The sequence below is a fragment of the Cheilinus undulatus genome, linkage group 6, assembly GCF_018320785.1.
Source record: "Cheilinus undulatus linkage group 6, ASM1832078v1, whole genome shotgun sequence".
In the NCBI taxonomy this organism is placed as follows: domain Eukaryota; kingdom Metazoa; phylum Chordata; class Actinopteri; order Labriformes; family Labridae; genus Cheilinus; species Cheilinus undulatus.
Window position 1 is genome coordinate 17065952 of NC_054870.1, and position 25087 is coordinate 17091038.

The following is a 25087-nucleotide window of genomic DNA, read 5'->3' on the forward strand; positions in this document are numbered from 1 at the left end:
CACGCCAGATGGTAAGCCACCCATAAACAGCGTTTAGGAAAGGGCAGAGCCTTTTAAAAAAAATTGGAGGGTGATTGGATTAACGTTCTGTCTGTCACATCTTTATGGGCCAATCAGAGCAACAAAACACGTGACGTCGTAGCCCCAAACCAAGCTGCACCCCTATAGAGAAGTAAGCTCCATAGAGAACCGCATAGCCTGAACCACGGCGACTATAGACATATTTGTACACAAACTTTGTGAAAAGAAAACAACTCACTGCTGTTCTTTGTTCTTCTTTTAATGAAGAAATGTTGTCAAGTTCTGATAAAACTGATAATATAGCAAAATCCACTCTAATCTCTTCTAATCTCTTCTGCTTGCTTATGTCACGACTCCACTGTGCCCGAAAGTACTGCCCCTTGACACTGGTTGGTCCTGTCACTTTCTAACTGGGCCCAAACATTTCAGACGGGAGCCTTGCAAAATGGATTCGCCAGTGAGAAACAAGGATTCGGTGCATCCATCTGCTTCCCAAGGTTAGAAAATGGCTGGGTCATTAGAAAAATAAAAATGAAGAATTTAACCGCCAGACAGGGTGTGGGCTGATAAAGACAGGAGATATCGAGATCAGTGGTTTTCAACTTCTTTTTGCCAAAGGCACACTGTATCCATAACCATATCCATATAAAGTATCCATTTTGAAACATATTACAATAACTTAATTTGTTTTACAAATTACCACAGCACACCAACACTTGACTCAAGGCATACCGGTGTGCCTTACCACATCATTTGAGAAACATTGATCAAGACCATAACTTCATTCTGAATCAGCCTGTAAATATGTTTTTCTGCTAAAAAAATACATTAAAATATGGGTGTAAAGGGGACTTCTCAGGCATTTGCAGCTAGCCACAAGTGGACACTGGAAGAAGTGCAGTTTTAGGCACCTTTTTATTGGCTATTTTACACCACTTTGGAGACAGTATTGTTCATTGGAGGACATGTGGATGGTAACTGAGTGGGCATGCACAACTCAAATAAAACTCTGTTTCAATCAGGAGTGACTGATTCCAAGATAAACGTTTATTCTACATATGTGATTAGGAATTCTTTTTATTAACATAGATGTGATATTGAATTACTGTCAGTCTCTTTGGTGTGATTGAAGGGTGTGTGCCCTGAGTGATAGCGAGATCTATCCCCCTGGGTCCAGTGCTGGCAAATTCCAGGTGGGCCAACCCACCTGCTGAGCTTCAAGGCAACATGGGAGCAAATGCTGACCCACTAGCTGCAGCCCAGTTGACTAGAACTTAGACTGACCAGAAATCATCAAGTGAGTTTGTTTTCTAATCAGGATTTCCTCTTTTAAAGCTGATTTTTCAGACTCAAAATATGATTTAAGCAGGAACAAAAAAAAAAAAATATGGAAAAAATTAGAAGGGGTGCATAAAAATGCCAGAACCCTTACCATTAAATCAAGAAGGACTACAAAGGAAAAAAATTAAGACCCAAGCTGGAATAATTATGTAAGGCCCCACTGTAGAGGGTTAAATGTCTACAAAATGCTGCTGGTTTCACCTGTGTATTCAGAACGTTTAGAATATAAAAAGTTCTGCTGAAGTTTCTTAGGTAAAGGAGAATTTAATGAAAACATTTAGTGCTGACCTTGTGGGCTGGATTCTCCAAAAAGCCTCCATCGATCTGTTTTGTGTGGAACAAGCCTTGTTTGTCCTCTTAGGAGCTGTCTCTCCTATCTCTTAAAATTTAAACATTTTCTCCTGCTCACTGAGCACAACATAGAAGTTAACAGGAGCAAAAAAGAGCAACAACTTAGTGGAAGACTCCAAGGAAAGAAGGTGAGAAAGTTCAACACATGGAAGAATGCTCTCTTCTACTCACCAGTCTTCATTCCCTTCCTTTCCTCCTATTTTTTCTCATTTTTCTGTGTCAGTGTGAATGGATCAATGAACAGAACATGACATGAAAGATAAGAAAAGCTGAATCAAAGTGGCACAAAGAGACATAGAAAAGGGCGGTGAAAACAGGAGGAGAGGACTCATAAGGTCAGAGAGAACAACTGGTCCTCATCCATAATGCATCACTTTATGAGGCAGGGCAGTGGAATATCTGAAATGTGGCCACGCCTGAAAGGTTCCCCTGAGGCTTAACATATTAACAAGGATGGCTACTCACACCAAAAATTATTACTTTTGTGAGAAGTTAAAGAATGAGATCACCCTGATTCAAATAAAAGGTCTTATGCAGATAACAGAGCTTTGTAGCCTCTCTGTTTTGGAGCCACTCCTGGTCATTCTCTAATGCTGACACTGTCATGTACTGTTCATCACTCACCCCTGACCAAGCTCTTACTATCTACAACTTGCTATTGAAACCGTTCATCAGAATTGTTATGATTGAAAATTGTGTTGAATACTGATAAAACTAAGGTCATGATTCCCCAAGTCTTTTAATTCTCCCATTCAGCAGCTGGTAAAAAGACCGAAGCTGAAACTGTGTTTTTATTCCAGGATCCAATCCTGCCTTTGTTTAGGATCTAAAAAGAGACTGGTGGTTGTTGCTACTTTTATACCTGTGCTGGACTATTGTGATGTTTTACACATGCATGCTTCATCTCAGAGTTTACACACTCTAGACCAGGGGTTTCCAACTCAAGGCCAAATATGGTTACACTGGCCCGCATGATCATATCCTATTCTTTGTTTTTGCCCTAAAACATGAGGTCTGCAAATTTCCTCCAGTATAAAAATGTATCATATCAATTATCCTTTAGTCATAAAAATGTGAAAATAATATTTAAATAAAAAGAAATATGGGAAAATAAATTATTCTGTGTTTTAATTTCATATTTTACATGTTTCAATGAACAATTATAACATTTATCTATTATTTGAACTTTTATTTCATAGTTTGACCTTTTACATTTATTGTTTTGACTTTTTGTCTTATATTTTGACCTTTTCAACTTATAATTTTGACTCTGATATTTTGGCTTTTTCAATTTATAATCTTAACTTTATATCCCATATTTTGACATTGTTCAATTTATTGTTTTCACTTTTTATTGAATATTTTGACGTTTTCAATTTATTATTTTGGCCATTATCTTGTATTTTGACCTTTAAGGTGTACCATTATACATTTAAAGTTATATTTTTGCCTTAAAACACTATTGTGACTTTCTTTTTTACATGTTTGCCTTTTTAAAGCATCATTTTAACATCGACCTTTGACCTTTTGCACCAATAACTGACTTTTTATCTCATATTTTGACCTTGTCAGTTTATTATTTGGACTTTTAGCTCATATTTTTACTTTTTAGGTTCATAGTTTTAAATTTTGAGTTATATTTTTTCCTTAAAAACATAATTGCGACTTTCTTTTTCTATATTTTTGACTTTTAAAAGCATTGTTTTCACATGTAATTTCGTGGTTTGATCGTTTGAACTAATATGTTTGACTTTTTTACTCAGATTTTGAGCTTTTAAGCTTTTCATTTTGACTTTTTCAAAATCATCAATCATCAGTGCTAATTCCCCCCCCCCATAATTTATCACTGGCAAAAATAAGGTCCACAGTTTGGTTAAATGTGGACCCTGTTAGGCCCTCAGGTTAGACCTTAATTCAGACAAGGACTGCAAATTAGCCATGGCTAGATGTCTTCTATACATTGCATTGGTTGCACTGTAATTAAATGCAGCAATGCTTATGTATGGTCACTGATAAATAAACGGATAAATAGAATAAATAATCCTGCCCCTTCTGTGATTGAGTTTGACACCCCTGCTCTAGACACTGTATCATTGAGCTCTGCGGTTCATAGCTTGCTTTAAATCCCTCACTCATCGCTGCTCGTTGTAATGATTGTGTAGACTGGTCTTCTTTGTCTTCACATAACCTAAAACACCGGCATATTCTTATCTACAAGGCTATTCTTGGTCGTCTTCCTTCCAACCTTTTGACCTACATCAGTCTGAAGAGCACAGGAACTTACAATCTAGGAATCCAGGAATTTTACTTTCTGTTGGCCCAAAAGGCCAGAACTGAACTGAGACAAAGGTGTTTAAATTTGCAGCTCCCTTTGCATGGAAAAGAGTTGAAACTCAATGAACTGATCTCACTGGACACTTCTAAGAGGAAAAACTTGTAGGCAGAAACGTCTGGCTGCAGATGCTTTGATTTATTCACAGATGGTTAATATTTGTTGCTTAAACTATCATGTACCTATGATGCATTAGGACTATGTATCTACTAATATGTTTTCTGTGTAAGATTGATTTTGTTTGTCTGAACTTCTGTCTGCTACTGCTGTCTTGGCCAGGACACTCTTGAAAAAGAGATTTTAATCTCAATGAGTTTTTTTTTTTTTTTTTTTTTTTTCCTGGTTAAATAAAAGTCTTTTTAAAAAAACATAAGCTATGTTTGCTACGTTAGAGTGTTCTCTTGGGGGACAAGCTTTTTCCCTGTGACCAGACTGTTGACTCGGCTTTATTAAACATTTATGTTTTGTGGGTTAGATTTTTAGTTTTTAACTTTGACCCATCATACAAAAGTACTTTCATAACCTAACTGTCAAATTTTGAAAATGGTTCATAGGGTAATTCCTGTGAAATGTTTGATTTTCACAGAAATATATTAAAAAAATCATCTTATAAACATCAGTTTGAAATTATGAATTATAAAAAAAAAAGAAACAACCAATGTGATTTTTCTCTCATGATGTGGAGTGAGTTTAATGATGAACATTATTTACCTGGACAATTTTTTTATTGCTGTAAGATCATGTTTAATAATGTTCAAGTTTCTGTTGCAGTGGGGTTCTTCCTAATAGAGCTGGGTTCATAATGTCAGATGGAGTTAACTCCGTGGTTTGATAAGGCCGGTCTGTGTGCTTTTTTGTACACGTCACTGAATGTTTGATGTAGCAAAGCCTGTCAATATAGAGTTTCTCTTTTAGTTATAAAAAATAAATATGAAGGGTTTCTATTTATACAACTCTGGAACATCTGTATCATGTTATTAATAAAGAAATAGAATTTTTTGAGTATCCAGTTCACCCATTAAAACAAGGCGAGAAATTCTTAAATTTTGATATTGCCACATCGCATACCTTGTTAGTGTCTGCCATTCCAGAGTGGCCATGACAGATATGTTTATTGTTCCTGTGGAAACACCGATGTTAAGAGTAATCCAACAGGAGCTCTGGCCAAACAAGAGCATTTTTTTGAGAATTTGTTTATATACCTTTCTTTAAAGTCAGAAATTTACATTTATTTCCTTAGTATTTGGTAGTATTGCCCTTAAACTGTATGACGGGTCAGATGTTTTGGGTATCCTTTCATAAGCTCCTCACAATAGTTTGCTGGAATTCTGGCCCATTCCTCCTGATAGAACTGATGTAACTCAGTCAGGTTTGACAACAGCATTGTCTTTGTTGTCCTTAAGCAACTTCGTAACTATTTTGGCAGTGTGCTTTGGGTCATTGTCCTTTGTCCAAGACCCATTTATACCCAAGTTTAAACTTCCTGGCTGATGTCATGAGACGTTGCGTCGTTATTTCTGCCTAATGTTCTTTTTTCATGATGCCATCTATTTTGTGAAGTGCACCAGTCCCTGCAACACACCCACAGCATGATGCTGCCACCCCTGTATTTCACAGTTGGGATGGTGTTTTCAGGCTGCAAGCTTTCCCCTTTTCCCTCCAAATGTTACAATGGTCAGTATGGCCAAAGAGTGCAATTACAGTTTCATCAGACCACAGAACATGTCTCCAAAAATTAAGGTCTTTGTCCCTGTGTGCATTTCATAACTGTAATCTGGATTTTTATGTCGCTCTGGTGTAATGGCTTCTTCCTCGTGGAGCGGCCTTTGGGTACAGGACTTCTTTCACTGTGGATAATAAAACCGTCTTACCAGCTTCAGCCAGCATCTTCACAAGGTCTTTTGCTTTTGTTCTAGGTTTGATACAAGCATTTCACATCAGAACACGTTCATCTGAGACACAGAACCTGTCTCTTTTCTGAGTGGTATAGCTGGTCATTCTCATGGTGTTTTAACTAGCATATAATTGCTTAAAGAACATGGCACCTTCAGGCATCTGGAAATTCTATCAAAGGAAGAACCAGACTTGTGGAGGTCCACAGTATCTTGACTGATTTTTTCAGATTCTCCCATGATGCCACACAAGGAAGCAGTGTGTTTGAGGTGTGCCTTAAAATACATCCACAGGTGCCTCCAATTAACTCAAATGTTGTCAATTAAGCTTCCAAAGCCATGACATCATCATCATCTGGACTTTCCTCAATTGTTTAAATGCATAGTAATCTTATGACACTGAAATAAGTGATAGAGGTTCATCTCTCTCATTGTTCTGGCATTTGGCAAATGAAAATAATTATGGTCATCCTAACTGATCTAAAACAGGAAAAGCCGATTTAAGGTCAGAGACTGACAAAAAAGGTTAAGGTTTTTTATATAGAGTGTATGTAAATTGTATGTAATGTAAAATAAGTTTGGGACCGTTTTTGCACAATTTAATAAGTTTTGGCCCCATCTATTAATATAATATCACATTATACATACTGGTTATCACGTGCATTAGGTGCAGGTGAATGTTTTTGTGTGACATGACCTTTTCATTGTGGAATGGGGAAAACAGTGTTTCTTTTAAGAACTTTACGTTTATTAAAGAATTCAAGATTAAAGACAAACATTGTACTTAGCCCTAACAGATTGTTTTTTCACAATAGTAACACACTTTTATAAGAAAAAACAGTTAAACATCACAAAAGTAAGTATAAACAACACATCTAATCTTTTAGTAGTCAGATCTAGTCATGTAGGACCGTGGTTCTCAACCTTTTTGGCCTGCGACTCCCAAAATAAAGGTGTCAGAGACCGGGGACCCCGCTGTACCTGAAGGTGGTTGAACACAGCCATGCACAATCAAGAATAGTCATGTGCAGACAAGACTGCCCATAAGAGGTATAATGGTGGGGGGGCTTTCTGAGACCCATCCAAACTGGGGGCCCAAGGAGGTCAACAAAACCATGGTCATTTGTGAGGTTAAGCTGTGAAAACCATATTTTATATTTGACCTGAATAATAACCACTCTTATCAAAGAAGTAAAAATCTTTCTTTATTCATTTGTGTAGTAAATAGCCTTCTTTAACTCAAAATAACTTCTGTTAAAACAAAATAATTAAAATGGGTTAAAAATTGCTAAAATTGGAAAATAATGGCAAAAAATGGTGGAAATAAGAACATCAATGAGTTAAAAGTGGCAAAATATAAATAAAAGTAGCAAAAATGGGCACACAAAGTAGAAGAGTATTAAAAAGTGGCTGAAATGGCTTTTAAGTGCAAAAAAATCTGTGGAAACTAGGTGGACTGGGATGAAAAATTGATATAAACTGGCAAAAAATGGGTTAACTGTGGTCAAAATTGGCAAAAAGGAGTGGAAAAAGTGGTTGATGGAGGCAACAATAGGGAGAAAGTGGCAAGAATTGGTTTAGAAGTGGCAAAAACAGGCAGAAAAAAAGTGATAGAAAGGGTTTTAAATGGACAAATGTGTTTTAAGTGGCAAAAATGTGCTAAAAATGACCAAATTGGTGATAAAAAGTGACAAAAAAAAGATTAACATTTGGTCAAATTAGTGTGAAGTGGCAACAGTGTCATTTAAAAACTATTCTTAGTTTTTTAAGGCATCTGGTGACCCCCTCTCAGTGTCTCGCAACCCCCAAGGGGGTCCCGACCCCAAGGTTGAGAACCACTGATGTAGACATATTATTGCAAGAATTAACAATGATGATTATAAAACATGATTTTAACTTGTTAGTTAAGCAGTTCAAACATCCCACAGATTTTACAGCAGGTTGATTTCTAGAGAGAGAAACTACAACTAAGTTGAAACAACTAAATAAAACTTAAGGTCATTTATGCTTATTTACAAAGACTGAAGTCATATTAAATCAGACTGGCTCATTTAAACTCGCATCTGTTTCTCTGCAGTAATTTATGTCAGCACATATGTTTATGATTACCAAGGGAGACGTTAGAATAACTGGCTTTCATTCACTATTGACAGCTTTGATTGATCTTTTTAATACAGTTCATTTTCCCAGATTGAAATTGTCTCCCCGCCATATGTTTGAAAATGAAGCTCTAAATGAAATGCATTCACAATTCAATAAAACCTTATTAAAAAGTATTTTTGTCCATCAAAGTTACCAAAAACTTTACATATCAATCATAAATGTCCAAATGGGAAATTTTAGGTCAGCTGAAAGATATTTGTGAATTAAAAGGGTGAACCTGATGCTTCTCCTTACAAAAGAAAACATCTTTTAAATGGTTGGTTTTCCAATTATGATCATGCATCATCATTTTTAACAGTGATACTGATAAATCCTCCTTTATTCCACATTAACCCTCGAAAAACTTGACAAAGAATGAACAGACTGAGTGCCATCCCTCGCTGCAGTAAGTCTGCACCGGCTCCATGTCGTTCAGCAAACCTTCCTCTTCAGTCCCAGTCCTCTCCTCCTGTTTCTTCTTCTCCTCCTCTTCCTCCTCCTTCTTCTTCTTTCTGTCTACCTTCCCTCCATCTGAGCTCTTTGTCGCTGGGGATACCTTCTTCTTTCCTCCTTCCTTCCCTCCCCTCCTGTCATCCTCTCCACTGCGTGTCGCCAGCTTCATATGGGCCTCAGCAGGAGCCTTTTTGCAGGTTTTTGCTTTCAAGACTTTCTCTCCCTCGCAGGCGTTCTGCCTTTTCTTCAGCTTCCCCACAAGCTGCTTCCAGTACTGGCTGGATTTCACCCCATAGGCCTGGCAAAGATCTGGTTTACCTGCATACCGGCACCAATACCTAGAGGGAAAGCATGCAACATAAATTTCAAATGTGAGGACCAATCGTTTTTGAAAACAATAGGAGCCAAATTGACATCATGTTCTAAAGATAGTGCACCTTTCAGTGGCTAAAAATCCCTGAGGTCAGTGGAACCGGTGTTTGCTAAACAGGCATATGAAATCCAAGCAGGCTTACATGTTTTCTGCACTGAGAGGCTTCTGTCTAGCCACTCCACCATAAAGCCCAGATCCCGGAGGGCTGCAGTGATGGTTGTCCTTCTGGAACTTTGTCTCATCTTCACACAGGATCTCTGTAGCTCAGTTAGAGTGACTACCAGGTTCATGATCACCTCCCTAACTAACACCCTTCTTCCCTGATTTCTGCTTGGATGGGCAACCAGCTCTTGGAAGATTCCTTGTTGTTTCTTGTATAATAGTAACTGTGTTAGATTAGGTGATCCCACCCAATTTGTGACTTGATTGACCTACAGACATGAAAGCTAACATTGGTGGTACCTGATTTGTTTGTCTGATCTTGCTGTTGTGTGTATAACTGTATTATCGGCACGCATTGATTTACTGCACATGCTAAAAGAACTGATTCCTGTGGTACCCCCCATGCTGTCGGAGTGTTACCACGTTGTGATGGCCTTAAATGTCGTTCACTATGATACACTGCCTGGAATTAAAAAATTACTTTAGGGGCTGATGGGTCCCAAAACCACTGCCCTGCCTCATCAGACTACAAGCATGCTGAAACATGTGGTCTGACTTGGTGCGTGGCTGTTGGTGACATAATTGTGCACCAGTCATTTTTTTGCATTGAGGCTTAGCTTTATTAGCCCCAGTTACCTAGACATTTTATAGTAACTAGTGCAACTATCTAGAAATTTTTCAACAATTAGGTGGTAATTAATTACCTTGTAATAAGTATGCATTTTACCAAGTAATGACGCAGTAATGTTAAGGAAGAATTAACCTAGTAAAGCAATTCCTCATAGTGTTGTGGCAATCCCCTGATAAATAGTTTTTTTTTTTTACCCTCACCGTACTCCCCTCACCTTAACCCTAGTCCTAACCCTTGTAATAATGGTAATTCTCTGGTGATTAAGTGGTATTTTACTGAGTAGTTTCGAAGCAATAGGATGAATTTTCTATTTAAGTTGCTTGCTAATTCCCAGGTAATTTCTTTATTTGGCTCACTTATAGAGAATCCTCCTGAATAAAAGTAATTTTTCGGGCTAGGGGTTAGGGTGGGGTAGGGTTAGGGAGTAAGGCTAAGGGTCAGAGTAAAATACCACCTTATTACCTGAGAATTGCCACAATATTATTAGAAGTTACTTGAAAAATAATAAATCATAACTAGCTAAATACTTTCTTAATATACCATATTTACAAGTTATTACTTGGTAGAATGCGAACTTATTACAAAGTAGTCATCATCTTATTCTTTAGTAATTATATGATCATCCCCATTCAGCACTTCAAAATTACTAAGTTTTAAGGGTGCACTAAAATATAGTGTGACCAATATTGTGGTAATTCCCTGATAAATATGTGTGTGTGTGTTTTTTTTTTTTTACCCTAACACTAATCATAATACTTACATTCAAAATCATAACCCTAATATTTTGGCAGTGTGCTGGTAGGTGGAATTTTACCAAGTAATTTCTCAGAAATAAGATAATTTTGTAATTGCTTGCTAATTCCCAGGTAATTTATTTATTTTGGCCAACTTAATCAAAAAGAGTCCTCTTTGATTAAGTGGGCCAAGTAATTTTAAGGGTTAGGGTTTAGATTAGGGTTAAGGGTAGGGGTTAGGGGGTAAGGGTAAGGGTAAAATACCACCTGATTACCAGAGAATTACCACAATACTACTAGATATTATTTAACAATTAAAACACTAGATAAACACTTCCTTAGTATAACACTTTACAAGTTATTGCTTAGTAAAATCCCAAGGTAATTACCACCTTATTCTTGTGAAATTACTTGATCACTTCCACTTATTATTTCAAAATTACTATGTTGAAAGGGTCCACTAAAATAAGGTGAACCCAATTTCCTCCCAAAAAATAACTCTGACTCTTTTAAACATGTACAAAAAGCAAAGACACAACTCATTTGTACAGATTTAATTGGCACAAAAGCTTTCGTGAATCAGGCCCTTATGTTTACTAAGAATCTCCAACAACACCTTATTATATGAAATCCTATCCCATTCAAATGATCAAATATACTTAAAACAAAAAGTAAGGAAATTTGTGTTTGGTACATTATTTTGTTGTTGTAACAATGCTTCTTGGTAATAAATCTTATATTGTTGGAAAGCCTCATTATTACCCTTTTAAATGGTGCCACATTTGTAAGGATCATGAATTTGTGGGATGAGCAGCAGAGCTGAGTATGTGGGTTGCACCCATGAAAAATGTGCCAAATCTTCTCTGCCAATGCTAAACAGCTTATTTTGCTGTTGCTATTGACTCTTGTTTTTGAGCTTCTTGTACCCCCAGGTGCTGCCAACCAGGTGCCTGATTGGCAGCACCTGTGAGCATGGGCCCTGCTGCAGTGGTCAGTAGATGTCTGCTTCAAGAATCGGCATGCCACGTTTGACTGATCTGGATAGGGCCCGTTGGTTGGGCAACTTCAAGCTGGTGTACAGCAACACCAAGTTGAGGCATTGTTTGGAGTGAGCCCTAGTACCATCTCCAAACTGAAGGCCAAGTTCCATAAAAAGGGGAATGTCAGAGACAAGCCGCGAAGTGGGCGTCCCAAGAAGACAACACCCCAAAAATACTTTTTTCTCACCCTGTCAGCAAGAACTCTATCCTCCAAGATGACAACACTCACCCCCATAGAGCAGGGTTTATCAGAGACTACCTCCAGAATTTGGGAGTGGAGAGGATGGAATGGCCTGCCAGCAGTCCTGACCTTAACCCCATTGAACACTTGTGGGATCAGCTTGGGTGTGCTGTTCGTGCCAGAGTGACCAACACAACCACGTTGGCTGACTTGCAACAAATGCTGGTTGAAGAATGGGATGCCATCCCACAGCAGTGTGTGACCAGGCTGGTGACCAGCATGAGGAGGAGGAGCCAGGCTGTTGTGGCTGTGTATGGTTCTTCCACACACTACTGAGGTTCCTGTTTGTTAAATTAATAAATAGTTAAATTGTCAATATGTCTTGTTTCTTCAAACTTCAATCATGCAATCCACCAAACACCCAACAAGAGTCAACAGCAGAATCAGCTGTTTGGCATTGGAAGAGAAGATTCGGCACATTTTCATGGGCACAACCCACATACTCAACTCTGCTGCTCATCCCACAAAAGCATGATCCTTACAAATGTGGCATCATTTTAAAGGGTAATAATGAGGCTTTCTAATGGTATAACATTTATTACCAAGAAGCAATGTTACAACAAAGAAATAATGTACCAAACACAAATTTCCTTACTTTTTGTTTTATGTTTAGTTAATTGGCCCTAACCTTACAGAGAAAAATCAGATTTGTATTATTTTAAAGATCGTCTGCCTTCACTAGCACTTTGATTTTGTAGGCCCATAATTATCTTCCATTGCAAATACACTACATTGCATTTCATAATAACTGACCCCAAAGAGGGCCCTGCATTTGAAGACAGTGTCCATTTTTTTATTTTGTTTGAGTTCAAAATAGTTTAAATATAGACAAGGTATTTGTAAATTTTATCATTATCAAATATCAGCAGAAAATCTTTCGAAGTGGACCAACAAAATAAACTAAATCCCAGAGAAGTGTTGCACTGAATACAACAAAAATATTTACACTTATGGCCAAAATCATATTTCCAATATTTTTCAGCTATTTCTAATGTAATCCTAAACACACAGCATTTTAACACTGGTCTCTGTGTGAGTACAACAATTCCATTGTTGTAACTTTGTTTATAGCCTTTGATTTAATCCCCTGCTTACAACTAACTCTGAACAGACTGTCTTATTCAGGTGGACCATTTGTTTCCTCTAAATAAGTAATATTTTTAGATTTCTTTCTTAGAAGTCCAACATTAAACTACTCAGATCAGCTTTGTATTTCCATCTCACTGAGTGAACTGCTGAATTATTAAAGAGATTTAAATGAACTTAATTTAGATGTTAATTACACTTATGTCCTAACTTTTACCAGAAGTTGAACTGTGTGACCTTTATAGAGTCACATCAGATACAATATTATCATGCTACAGATGTTTCTCTTACCTTTGCTGGTCTCCCAGTGTTTCAGTGCTACAGTTCACCAGCAGGCTCACCAGGCCTTCACCAGACGTCTGCCAAACACAGCGATGGCCCTCTTTGGTGGTCAGTTCTCCTGAACCAGGCACTGAGCGGTTTCTGGGTCTCTTTGCTGGCTGGGGTGTTGAAGGAGGGTGGCGAGGTTTGTCAGGTCTCCCCTGACTGAGCTGTCGCTTGGCCTCAGTGAGAATGGGGAGGCAGAGGAGGACAACAAACAGGAAACTGAACGGCAGGACGCTCATTGTGACTGGGGAAGGACAGTGGAACACAAGATTAAAAGAGAGCTATTAGGGGAATAACTGGAGCAACTAGTCTCAGAGCTCTCATCAAACCTGCTTATCATTCTTTCCCAAACATACTCCATAAACCAAATGGAAACTTTCACTTCCTGACACTATCGGAGACTAGATGGCAAAAGAAGTTGGACATTTGCAGCAAAAAAGACAAGAACTGGTGGAGGGCAAACCAGTGCTAAAAGGAGACTAAATATTATCAGTATGACTATGAAACAAAGATCTTGTCCTGTCTTGTGATAGATTGGCAAAACTATCAAATCTGCTGTCTGTAACTGTTTGCAAGTTTATCGGCTGTCCAGAAGGCCGGTAAAGGATCATTAGTCATTGTTACACTTTGTGTGGTGCTAGCAGTCTTGTACCCTGAAAAGAAAAAAAACAGCAAAGAAGAAATGTTTGTGGACTTATCCCTATTTATCCAGCAGAGGACAATACAGGCTGCCTGGCTATCTTTCTAATAGAACAAGACAAAGAAAATCAGCCTAGTTAAGCTTTGCATACGCTGTAATTTTCAGCTGATTCAGACATGAATTTTGAGTTGTACGAGTACTTTGAAGACAGGCAGAAGAATGCCTTTTTATTGTGCCTTCCCCATCTATAACTAGAAAAGCACTCAGAGAGCTCAGACCTCCGCCGTTAGCCCTATCTCCCAAAAGTGAAGAATCCTTTCAAAAATTTCTGGATCCGTCCCCATGTGCCCCCCACCACCGCATTCACCAATTACTCCCTTCCCGGTGGGGTGGAAACATAGTGAGGCAGAGCATTGGCTTTGCAACAGGTGGACGGTCATGGTGGAAGCATTGCCTGCCAGTGCCAATAGATGCGCTGACAGTCTCACCCATGGTCTCACTGGACGACTGGAAGTCATGGCAGAGGGTGAATATTCCTCTATTCCTCCCAGCATTGTGAGTATTCTAGCTACAATTTGCTGTCTTTCCCTCTGTTACGCTCCGACTCGTCTCCTCGACCAGGCGTACGTCTTTCAAACTCTATAAACTCCAAAACTTTGAATGGAAACACAGTCAAAATGATGCTGGGATTGAAGTTACTCATGTCCGCCATCTCCTGGTGTAAAGTGGTAACAGCGCAGAGCTCTGCCATAAGCCCTATCTCCCAATAGTACAGACTCCTTAAAAAAATTCCTGGATCCAGACGGTGATCCAGATCACTCCCAAAATCTAATCAGTTCTTCCTTATGCCATTTCTGACATTTCCTGAAAATTTCATCAAAATCCATCCACAACCTTTTGAGTTATGTTGCTAACAATCAAACAAACAAACAAATGGACCCAATCACATAACCTCCTTGGCGGAGGTAATAAAGGAAATAAGCCATCAGGAATGAGGGCTTCATGCAAACTTCCAGCTGACACTGATACATTTGTTACCTTTTAGCTGCTGATTGTGTTTGCTGGTGATTATGTGTGAGAGAGAGATGGTGAGTTTTGTCACTGTTTGTAGATGTTTGAAACCTAAAAACGGGATGATGTGACTTCAGCCCCCATGTGTGAATCTTTACAAAGGAAGCTCCACAGACACTTGCTACAGTCTTTCCCAAATTAACTTGGACAGTGTGAGCACTCAGGTCATGGTCAACCATCTGGCCATACAGTGTGGGCACACAAATCATGTACAATAGTCATAATTTAGGGCCCTTGCCCACAGCCAGCTTTTTTAAGTTCTGGCAGTGCTTCTCAACATGCTTCGTTGTTGCTACGTTCCAAAAAGTGACTCCCAGTTCCTCGGTAGAACCTGACACACTGTTTTAAATTAACCATGTGGCTCTCTTCTGTATTTCAAGGAAATATCACATAGAAAGCATGATGACAGTGTAATGAAATCCTGTCTGGACAGCAGCTGAAGACTGAAAACTTGAAAAAAGACAAAAAAAAAAAAAGTCAGATCCGTTTCTCTGTCATTGTGAGAAGCCCCGATCCATCTTGATTTTGCTTGGCAAGTGAAGGAGAAGTGACATTGACAAGTGCTGTTGCTGTTTCTAAAGTTGAGCCGTTTTCAACTGAGAGTGCTTAAGCAGGGTGACAAAAATGCTGACAGTGTTTTTTCTCAGCACTGGGAACTCTGGACTACATTGGTTTTGATCTGAAAAGTATAGAAGCGCTAGCTGTGAACAGCAGCCCTTAGCTGCACAGTGTGAGCAGACATTTTGTCGAGGGTCAGATTTTAATCACATGTATGCCCAGCTTTAGCTAACTTTGCTGTATATAGACAGAAGGCTTCCCCAAGGGGAAAAAAGACTGGGTGTGAGGAATCATATAATGTCACTGAGGATACATGTTATGTTCATGTTGTTGTTCAGAAAGCAAATACTTTCCCATTGGTCAGCGTCAGGAAACTGTTCTAGACGCTAGGTCAGGGTGACCTGAAATTCTCACATGCCGGGCTGGTTGATTCAGGATCACGGGTTGTCCTGGGTATACACTGCTCAAAAAAATAAAGGAAACACATAATCATCACAATATAACTCCAAGTCAATCACACTTCTGGGATATCAGCCCATCCTGTTAGGAAGCAACACTGATTGTGAATCAGTTTCACCTGCAGTTGTGCAAATGGGACAGAAAACAGGTGGAAAGGAGAGGAAATTAGCAAACAACCCCCATAAAGGAATGGTTTTGCAGGAGGTAAGGAGACCATTTCCCTCTCTCATCCTTTCTGGCTGACTGGTTACTTTTGCATTTTTCCAGGGTCTTCATCACTAGTGGTAGCATGAGGTGGTATCTGCAGCCCACAGAAGTTACTCAGGTAGTGCAGCTCATCCAGCATTGCACATCCATGTGCTGTGGATAGAGGGTTTGCTGTGTCTCCCTGCACACTGTCAAGAGCATGGAAGAGACTGGGCAAAACACATAACACCAGTGTGCTCCCACTGCTTTGTTGGTGGCGTGTAAAAGTGTATGGTTACATTCAAATGGGATTAGTAATACCAATGGCCAATCCTCCATAGCAACATCTGCCATCTGTATATGAATGTGGAGTGACTGGTTGTGAATGGGTGGGTGCTAAAGCACCTTTGAGTTGTCAGATGACTAGAAAAGCACAACACAAGCTTAAGTCCATTTACCATTTATCTGCTGGATGTGTAAATGGAAAGTGTTCAATGCCTTTCAGTCACAGTAACTCGCAAAACTCTTTAATGCAGGCCTGAAAGATAATAAGATTTTGTTTTTATATGAAACTTCAGTCAGAGACATATTAGAAAATCTTTAGAAGCAGCATGTGCAAAGCTGGGGATCAAACCACCTCACTTCAGTAGAGAGGAAGCCCACACTATACCACAAATCCACAGATACCCAGCTATTAGTAAAGTCTGCACTGAAAACTCCAACCAGCAGAAGTTACACCCTCAACAACACTCTTGGTCTCTTATTCACTCAGCATCACTGAGAAACACAAGCTTGCCAGCAAGGTCAATCACAACAAATATTTCCTGGCAGCTATAGGTCTGCAGTTTTTCCCTGCCAGCACTTCACTCATTCATTTCCTCTGTTAAATGAAAATGTAGAGTCACTGTGAGGCTATCAAATGCTGTTTGCTGTTTTGAGGATGTGTAACCAGTAAAAAGGAGGAGATAAAAACAGACGGATTATATAAGATGTCCTATCAGGCTTCAATTAGCTTTCAAAAATAGCCTGAGGCTGATGTAAGAACTTTTGTAAAAGCTTCAGGGATAGTTGTTGAACTCCAGTTAACATGAGGCCTCGTTGCAAAATGTGACACACAAACCAACATCAACACTGAATTAACAAGATGGGCTAAAAAGCAGTAGAGCCTGAAAGAATTTGATTTCAGTCTCAAGTATTTTCAAAAATTCTTGATTCAGCATTTCGTGTTATAAAACTTGTCTTTTGTTAGATCCTTCTGTGGTGGGAGGTTTGTGAGGCTGTTTTAGAAACTACCAAGGACATTTTCCATTAGTCCATCTGACTGAACAGAGTATTTACTAGTAAGTAACAGTAATAAGTGCAAATTATTTTAACCTCCTGAGGACTTTTATTTTATTTGTTTTTCATTGGAATTTGTATTTTCTGATGATTATTTGGGATAAGTAGTAGCTAATAATCAAAATAATTCAATAATGTATTTCAACAAGTTGCCTTCAAAGAATATATATCCTTATATAAAGCCAAAGGATCTAGTTTACTGTATAATACAATAAAAACACTGTAGCACAATATAAATGATGTTTACAGTGCTGTATGGGTCATGACATTGTTGTTAGTGTAAAAAAAATCTGTAAAGTAATATGTTTTTTATTTTTGAAATATATCAAAGGGTAGGTTTATAAAATACAATCCAGGGGATGTTCAGAGCCTTGGATTTTTTTATTTTTATTTTTTTATCCATCCCCTGACTTATAGTTTTGAATAACCTTTTTCTCTGGGTTGCTTTAAGTGTTTTTTTTTGTTTTGTTTTTTTTTTTTTTTTGTCTTCATGGTGTAATAGTAGCCATGAATACTGATTTACCAGTGACTGGACTTTCCAGGCACAGGTGTCTTTATACTACAGTCACTTGAAACACATTCACTGCACTCCTACTTTTTGATATCCGTTTCTCTAGTTGTGAGACTATTAGCACCAACCAGCTGGACCTCTGTTGAATTAGGTCAGTCACTTTACATGGCGTGAATATATATTTAAACTTTTATTATACTTTACAAATTTTCTTTTTGTCCAAAAGTCCAAATTATATTGACCTTGATTGATTTATAAAATCAATAAAAATGTCAGACTTCCCAGGGGGTGAATATTTTTAGAGGCACTGTAGAAAAATATTGTTAAATATGCAAGATTAACCAATTTCACAGTTTTTGTTTTTGGACCACAGATTGCAACATTTTGGTAAAATGGCCAACATACAACTTTTTCTTCAGAGATCTAAACAAGCTGTGCCCCAAAATCAATTGTAAACAGTACATTACATATCCTTATTGTCCTTTTTTGTCAGCAGGAACATTTTTTCATGTTTGTTTTTTTTTTTGTTTTTTTTTGTTTGTTTGTTTTGTTTTGTTTTTTTTGTTTTAACTGGAGGAGAAATATGACTTAAGCCTGGTACACACTGTGCAGTTTTGGGCTGTCCCAGACAAAAGATGATGAATCAAGCAACCAAAGATAGCCTGGGATACAATTCTGACAGTGTCAGATATTTTAGATGACCATCTCACAATGTGACTGCTGCTATGACCTATGTCAACCAAACAACCAATAGGAACACAGGACGAAATAACAGAACAATGCATGTAAAGTGGTGCCAAGAAAAAAACTAGTTAGCATTAGAATGGAGGCAATGCCAGAATGGTGAAGTTTGTGGGATTCCAACAAGGAGGAAAATGTTGATCTCAGACGTTTTTCTAACAGCTTTATTGTTGTTTTGCTTCATTATTGACTACAGCACTGGTGGCGTAGATGACTGATGCACTCTAATGTGGCAGACACTGTTGATGTTCATTCTTGCACACTGGCTAACGTTGTAGCCTGTGACTCAGTCGTGTTTTTTTGGGAGTTATCGTACAGTCTGCACACATTAAACTTGATGTCCAGTGAGATTCGTGTCTCACAGTGTAGCATGCCAGAAACTTACTGGCGGTTTAGCTTGTATAGCTTGTTACTATCAATAAACCCTGTTAAAGTTGCATGCAATATTAAACTACAAACTTTACTATGCAAATAAACAAGAATAGATCACAAAATCTGAAGTCTTTGTAACTTGACCAGTTTTGTGCTGAGAGCATTTTGGTGAGAATTGCGGCCATCTTGAATTAACACTGATGATGTGCTTTTGTGACCACATGGCAGACAAAGTGTCCAATAATGAGGCCAACAGGTCTAAGTTTAGCAGAATTAAGAGTAATGGTGCAGCAAACCTAAAATGTAACATCCTCATATGGGGATGCTGGATCAAAGAAGAATGAGGTAGCTAAACTTTTTTTCCTCCTACTTTTGTCAGCTTTAAGAACAAAATATCAAAGTTTATGTCATCTGAATGGGATTCGCAGTGTGGCTTTATTCACCATGACTCTAAATCTTCCTCATCAGTATCCCGGAGGACCACAGTGTCAAAGAGCGACACAACATGAGTGTTAAATGTTGAAAACATGAACAATGGACACAGAGTGGGGGTGTGAGCCTCTGACAGCAGCTCATTGAAAATCAGCCAAGCGTCAGAAACACTCTACCAGGACGGGCCCTCGCCGGACATGTAGCTGTCAAACAACAAGCAGGGAGGGAGAAGTGAAGAAGAGGATTATTGCTGAACTATGTAATGTGTTTTTCTGTTTTAGACAAACTTTTAAGAATGCAAAAGACAGGAGACGCTCTTTACAAGCACTAAGAACCAATGTAAAAACAGGATCAGGATCAGACAATAAATGGCATTGATTTAACTGGTTTAAATGTTTTGTTTATTTGCTTTCTCCTTCTTTTTCCAGAAGTCTATTTCTCCTTCTTAGTGATGTGTTTTTAATTAACTTACATTTGCAATCCGCACTCGAAGCAATTAACGTCAGTTTTAATCAGAGAAAGCATTTGCTTCCTGTGCACCATGGTTCTTTCGTGTTTGCCTTCTTATAATCTGGTAAATTAAACCAAAGGTACATTGTGCTCCAGAGCATTGTATTGTTGTTGTTTCCACTGAAACCAATTAAAGACAAAAGGGTTCTCACATTTCCTTTTTGCCTTTTTTTTCTATCTCTCTGTTGTATTAGGAAGCAAAACAAACACAGATCTCAACCGGTCCCTTGTGAAGGTTTGAAACTGACTTGGTAAGACATTTTGAGTTTTTATTAATCTTATGGATACATTAGCAGCAACTTTTTCAAGATCTTCAGCTACCGCTCTGCTCAGAAAAATGGATTAAAAACATCAAGCAGTAAAACTTTTCTCAGTCTCAACACTGTTTTCACCTGTCAGGCATCAACCTCAGCTCTCTGTCAGCAAATAGATAACAGATTAATGTAATTACACACAGCCGTGATACAGTAGTCACCTCAAAATGATGACATGTAACTTCACCTACACTTGGTCACCTGTAGTTTATCATACACAATCAGAGAACACAATAAATATCCTCCAGAAATGTCAAAATTATTAATGTCTGAGATTAGTCATTTAGTTTCTGATAGTGATTTTACAACAAACCTATCCACTTCCTGGAGCAGTTTTATCATCAGACCCTTCACAGTCCATAACCATAGTGACTACTCACAACAAAGAAGATAATGCACACCTCTGAGCCAGTCAGAACTGAGAATTCTCTATAGCCAGTATATAAATTTCTGATTGTGAACGGTCATGAATGGTCACAGTAAAATCAATATCAACTTTGTTGAGTAAGAGTATGACTTAAGATATTCGTCAGCTACCTTTTTCAACTAGGAAAACAAGACTGAGACTAGCTGAAAAAAAAAAAAGCTTTTGATACTAAAAACTGTGAAAGAAAATAAGTTTATTTTTCATCAGAGACCAAAACAAGACCAAAATGTTTAAAATCAATGCTATTTCTTCACTGTGTGAATAATCTGTCAAACTACAAGCAGAGGTGAGATGAGAGAGCATTTGATGTATTTTCCACAGTTTGTTTCAGAGTAAATAAAGCACTGGCTGTGCATGAAATCAGGTAATGTACGTTAATTATAAGAACTTTACATAATGGCTGATTAAATAAGCTTAAAAAAAACTGTTTTGACCCATGGTAAGGACTTTAAATTGACTTCCTAATGGACAGCTCAAACTTTAAAGAGTAAAAATGACTAAAATGTGACTAAAACTAATAAACATTAAAATCTAAAGGCTAGATTTAGATTTAGGCTCTTGTCAAAGTTTCTGATTAATTTTGAATCATTAGCCACAGAGTTAAAAAATTGCTGGAAAAATATCTGATGATTAATCGCACTCTGATGCCATCACACTACCTAATAAAGTAGCTTTCTAACTTCAACTTTAACACGTTAAAATTCTCTGTGCTCTTACTTTTTATAATTTTATAGATGTTACCCATATTCTTCAGATTAAGGCTGAATCCCAATTCTCTCCTTAACCCTCAATCTTACCCTTAAGCTCAACCTTCAGTCTTAACTCTCCCCTCAAAACCAAGTATAAGGGCCATCTCGTGACTTAGAAATGGGACACCCCTTAAAGCAGTTACAATGTCAGACTGTAGAGGGCAGTAATGTGCCAAGAAGAAGAACGTGACGGCACGGTTAAAGGCTTACGATAGTAAGAATAAAAGTAAATGTTGCGCTACAAAAAGGCAAGTAATCCATAAAATAACATTAAACTAAGATATTGGAGTGGTTTTCATATTTTTTAGATCTTTATTAACAAAGAAATACTTACATTTGTAGCTCGATTTCTTCCCTGCATTCGCCACCATCTTTCTTTGAATGATAACCCTCAACACCAAGGGAGCTCCAGAAACATCTCAAAATTGAGGGAGATAAAGCCCTCAAACTCGCCCCTCAATTCAACTCTCGGGAGAATTTGGACAGCCCTCGCACTTCGTGGGAACGCGCATTTTGAGACTGTGGGTTAAGATTGAGAGTTAAGGGGAGAATTGGGATTCAGCCTAACAGCATCCTGTGTTTGACTAGTAAACGGACAATCTTCCCCCAGTCTCTACTTCGCCTGTTTCAAAAGAAAGTTTTGATGCCATTCATGAGTATGTCCTTTCCGATTGTATTGTTATTAATATCAAATCTAGCAGTAATGTAGTCCTCAAATTATCAACATATATGACTAATTGACCTAAATTAAATACAAAGTCTATAATTAATAAGATTATGTTTTAATTCAACTGACAGCGCTGCTGAACACTAAAACTGAAAAAGCTGCCAAAATTAATACTTGGTCAAATGACAATAATCCGAAGTTTTATCTTTGCTTATTTTTTTTTTCTTACTCTCACCAATTTTATGTTTTTGATTGTTTTATTTTGTTAGTCTTTTACTGTTATTTCCTGTGTTCATCACCTCATCTTTAATTATTCTGTTGTTTTATTCTACTTTTTTGCTGTCTGAGATTTTTATTTTTATTTCATTATTTTTCGTTTAAAATTTCTTTTAAAATTAATCAAGTAAATCAAAATTGATTAAAGCCCATTATAACGGCACTATTATTTTTTTAATCACATTCTTTATTGTCCCTCTTAGCACACTTTAGTGAAGGCCATGTAAGCATCTCCCTGCAACCATGGTGATGTAAAATAGTCCACCCATGCTCCTTACAGTCTCATTTCACTTTAAAAACTCACAGACAGCTCAGTGGGCGAGTCAGAAATCATCAAAACCTTTTTAATGGTCTCTTATTTCATTTTTAGTCCCTAACAAGTTCCTTTTTCCATGGTTGAGTTTATGTTTAAATCTTCAATTGTACCTGTGAAAGTAGGTCTGTGCCCGAACAGGAAGTCACTTACTCTTAGTTTAACAAAGTGGAAAAGTCCAAAGTGACACTAGAACAGACTAAAATGGGAATTAGTGAAATTTCAAAATATGATACAAAGAGGGTGCGATTAATTGTGATTAACTATTGAAATTCTGGGATTAATAGTGATCAAACATTAGTATCTTTGAAAGCCATAGTTTTTACTGATGTTTTGTTTTGTTTTGTTCTTATTTTGCTAAAATGCTCTGATTAAATACAGTTTTTATATGTTATAGTGTTAGTTTGATTTTTTTGTTTTTCTGGCTCCAAAAGGTCCAGAAAAGGTAAATATCTTATACTTTAAATCATTCAATAAGCAACCCTTCATTTTTCATTTTACTTATTTAAATTTGATTTACGCAATACCTGGAATTAATGATGGTGTGAAGTCTTCTTGAATCAAATCAGGCCATCTTACATTCTCCCCACCTGGTTGTACATGTCAGTCAGTAAACCACTGTCAAAGACTAAAACTAGTCAGATTTTGTCCCTGATTTTATTCTTTTTAAGACCGTTCTTTAAGCAATACAGTTTTAGTTAGTTTTATGTTTCTTTGCAGATGATTAGTTTGTATTTAGTTTCATTTAAATAAAATGATTTTTGCATTATGTTTTTAGTAATTTAGTATTAGTAACTATAATTACATTGATCTCTTATTTAAGAAGCACTCTGGGCTGTGTATGTTAAAGTATGAAAGGTGCTATAGAAATAAAGCTGAGAGTTGGCATCCTTTAACTTTAGTTTGGTTTTGTAACCCCGTTACATGAGTCAAAATCCAGGTATCCTGTAACAGATATCAACTTGATATCTATTTTTTGCTTCAATATCAAGTCAAGTTGAGCCAACTTCATGTTGTATTGCATGTTTAGAACAACTAGAGTTGATCAGTGTGACTTACAGAGGGGAAAGTTAAAAGTTATCTGAAGCATCACAAATTTTCCGCATCACAAAGATTTCAAAGGTCACTTTAAAGGAAAAACAGTATCAGTTTAAGAGTGCAAATAGAGAAACATGCATTGCACAGGCCAATAATATGGCAAATCTTAATCTTTCCCTCTGTTTTGCACTTTAGAATACATTTGCGTTGTTAAAATATTCCCATTTAGAAACAGTACATATCTTTTAAATATGGATATACCACTGAATTCTGCAGTGTCCTGTGTTCAATCCCAGTAAATGTCTTATTTGCTTCTGTTCTTATTACTTATTTCAACATTTCCTTTCACAAGTTCACCCTAACAAAGAATTTAAATATAAATAAATATAAAAAGCAAGCAAAAGCTCTCAACATCGACACATCAAATAGCTCTAACTGGCAGCCAAAGTCACATTTCCACTGCAGCATTTAAACAGCAGCGACTCTATGAGACTAAAAACAAAGACACAGCACCAAAACAAAAATAATCCCCCTCCAAGAACATCCCCCATCCACAGCCTTCATTAATAAGTCATAACCAAAAAACAATCACTGCTGTCTCTGATGCTCAAATATGTTAGACGGGCAGTTTTAAAAAGATAAACTAAAGAGTAGTTCAGTGTTCAAGGTTTGTTTTTGAGTTGTTGTGTATGAGCAGAGGCCCAGTGCTCTTACCATGTGACGCTCCACGGCTTAGAGTTGATGTGAGAATGTGGGGGCCGCCAACCCCTTAATAAAAGAGGGGAGAAGATGGGGATAAAGGAGGGGTGGACGAGGGGGTAGGAAGGAGGGGGCTCAGGGAATGAGGAGGAAAGAACAGCCCACCCAAAACTGAGGACACCTCCCAGATCCACCCCTCCTGACTAGACCTTAGTGGGTCTCTGTTTCTGAGTGTGCGTGCGGGTAAATGTGAGCATGTGTGAGAAAATGACAACAATTGACAGACTTGGCAAGGTTTCTCACTCTGTTGTATCAATGACAAACCAAGCGCTTAGATGATTCAGTGTCATTCAGCACGAGTAACAAAACACATCTCTGTTTATCTACCTTTTAATCATAAAATACTGAAAAGTGTCAACTGTGGCATTTTTTATTTTTAATCTTTTTGAAAAAATACAAAAAAAAAAGATAATCAGTTCTGCTTCCCCTTCAAAAGGCTACAGTAAATGTGTTTAGTTGGGCTCAAGCCTTATCCTGGTTTTGATCATATTTGAGATTATTACACAGAGTTAAACGTGATTACTCTTATGATGTTTACTGTGTACTGATCCCTACATCTTACTTGCGCAGGTTCCTGTGGTGTAAAAATAACTTTGACTT

At 37.7% G+C, this 25087-nt stretch overlaps 1 protein-coding gene across 1 annotated transcript; it reads right to left on the reverse strand.

Moving 5' to 3' along the window:
- Nucleotides 1–7669: 7669 nt before the first annotated feature.
- Nucleotides 7670–24484, reverse strand: fgfbp3 (fibroblast growth factor binding protein 3). Its single transcript, XM_041790125.1, has 3 exons — nucleotides 24443–24484; nucleotides 13091–13370; nucleotides 7670–8870 (listed from the first exon to the last, which is right to left on the reverse strand). The coding sequence occupies exons 2-3, from the start codon at nucleotides 13363–13365 to the stop codon at nucleotides 8429–8431; spliced, it is 717 nt and encodes a 238-aa protein (XP_041646059.1). The 5' UTR covers nucleotides 13366–13370; nucleotides 24443–24484; the 3' UTR covers nucleotides 7670–8428.
- Between the last annotated feature and the right edge of the window lie 603 nt (nucleotides 24485–25087).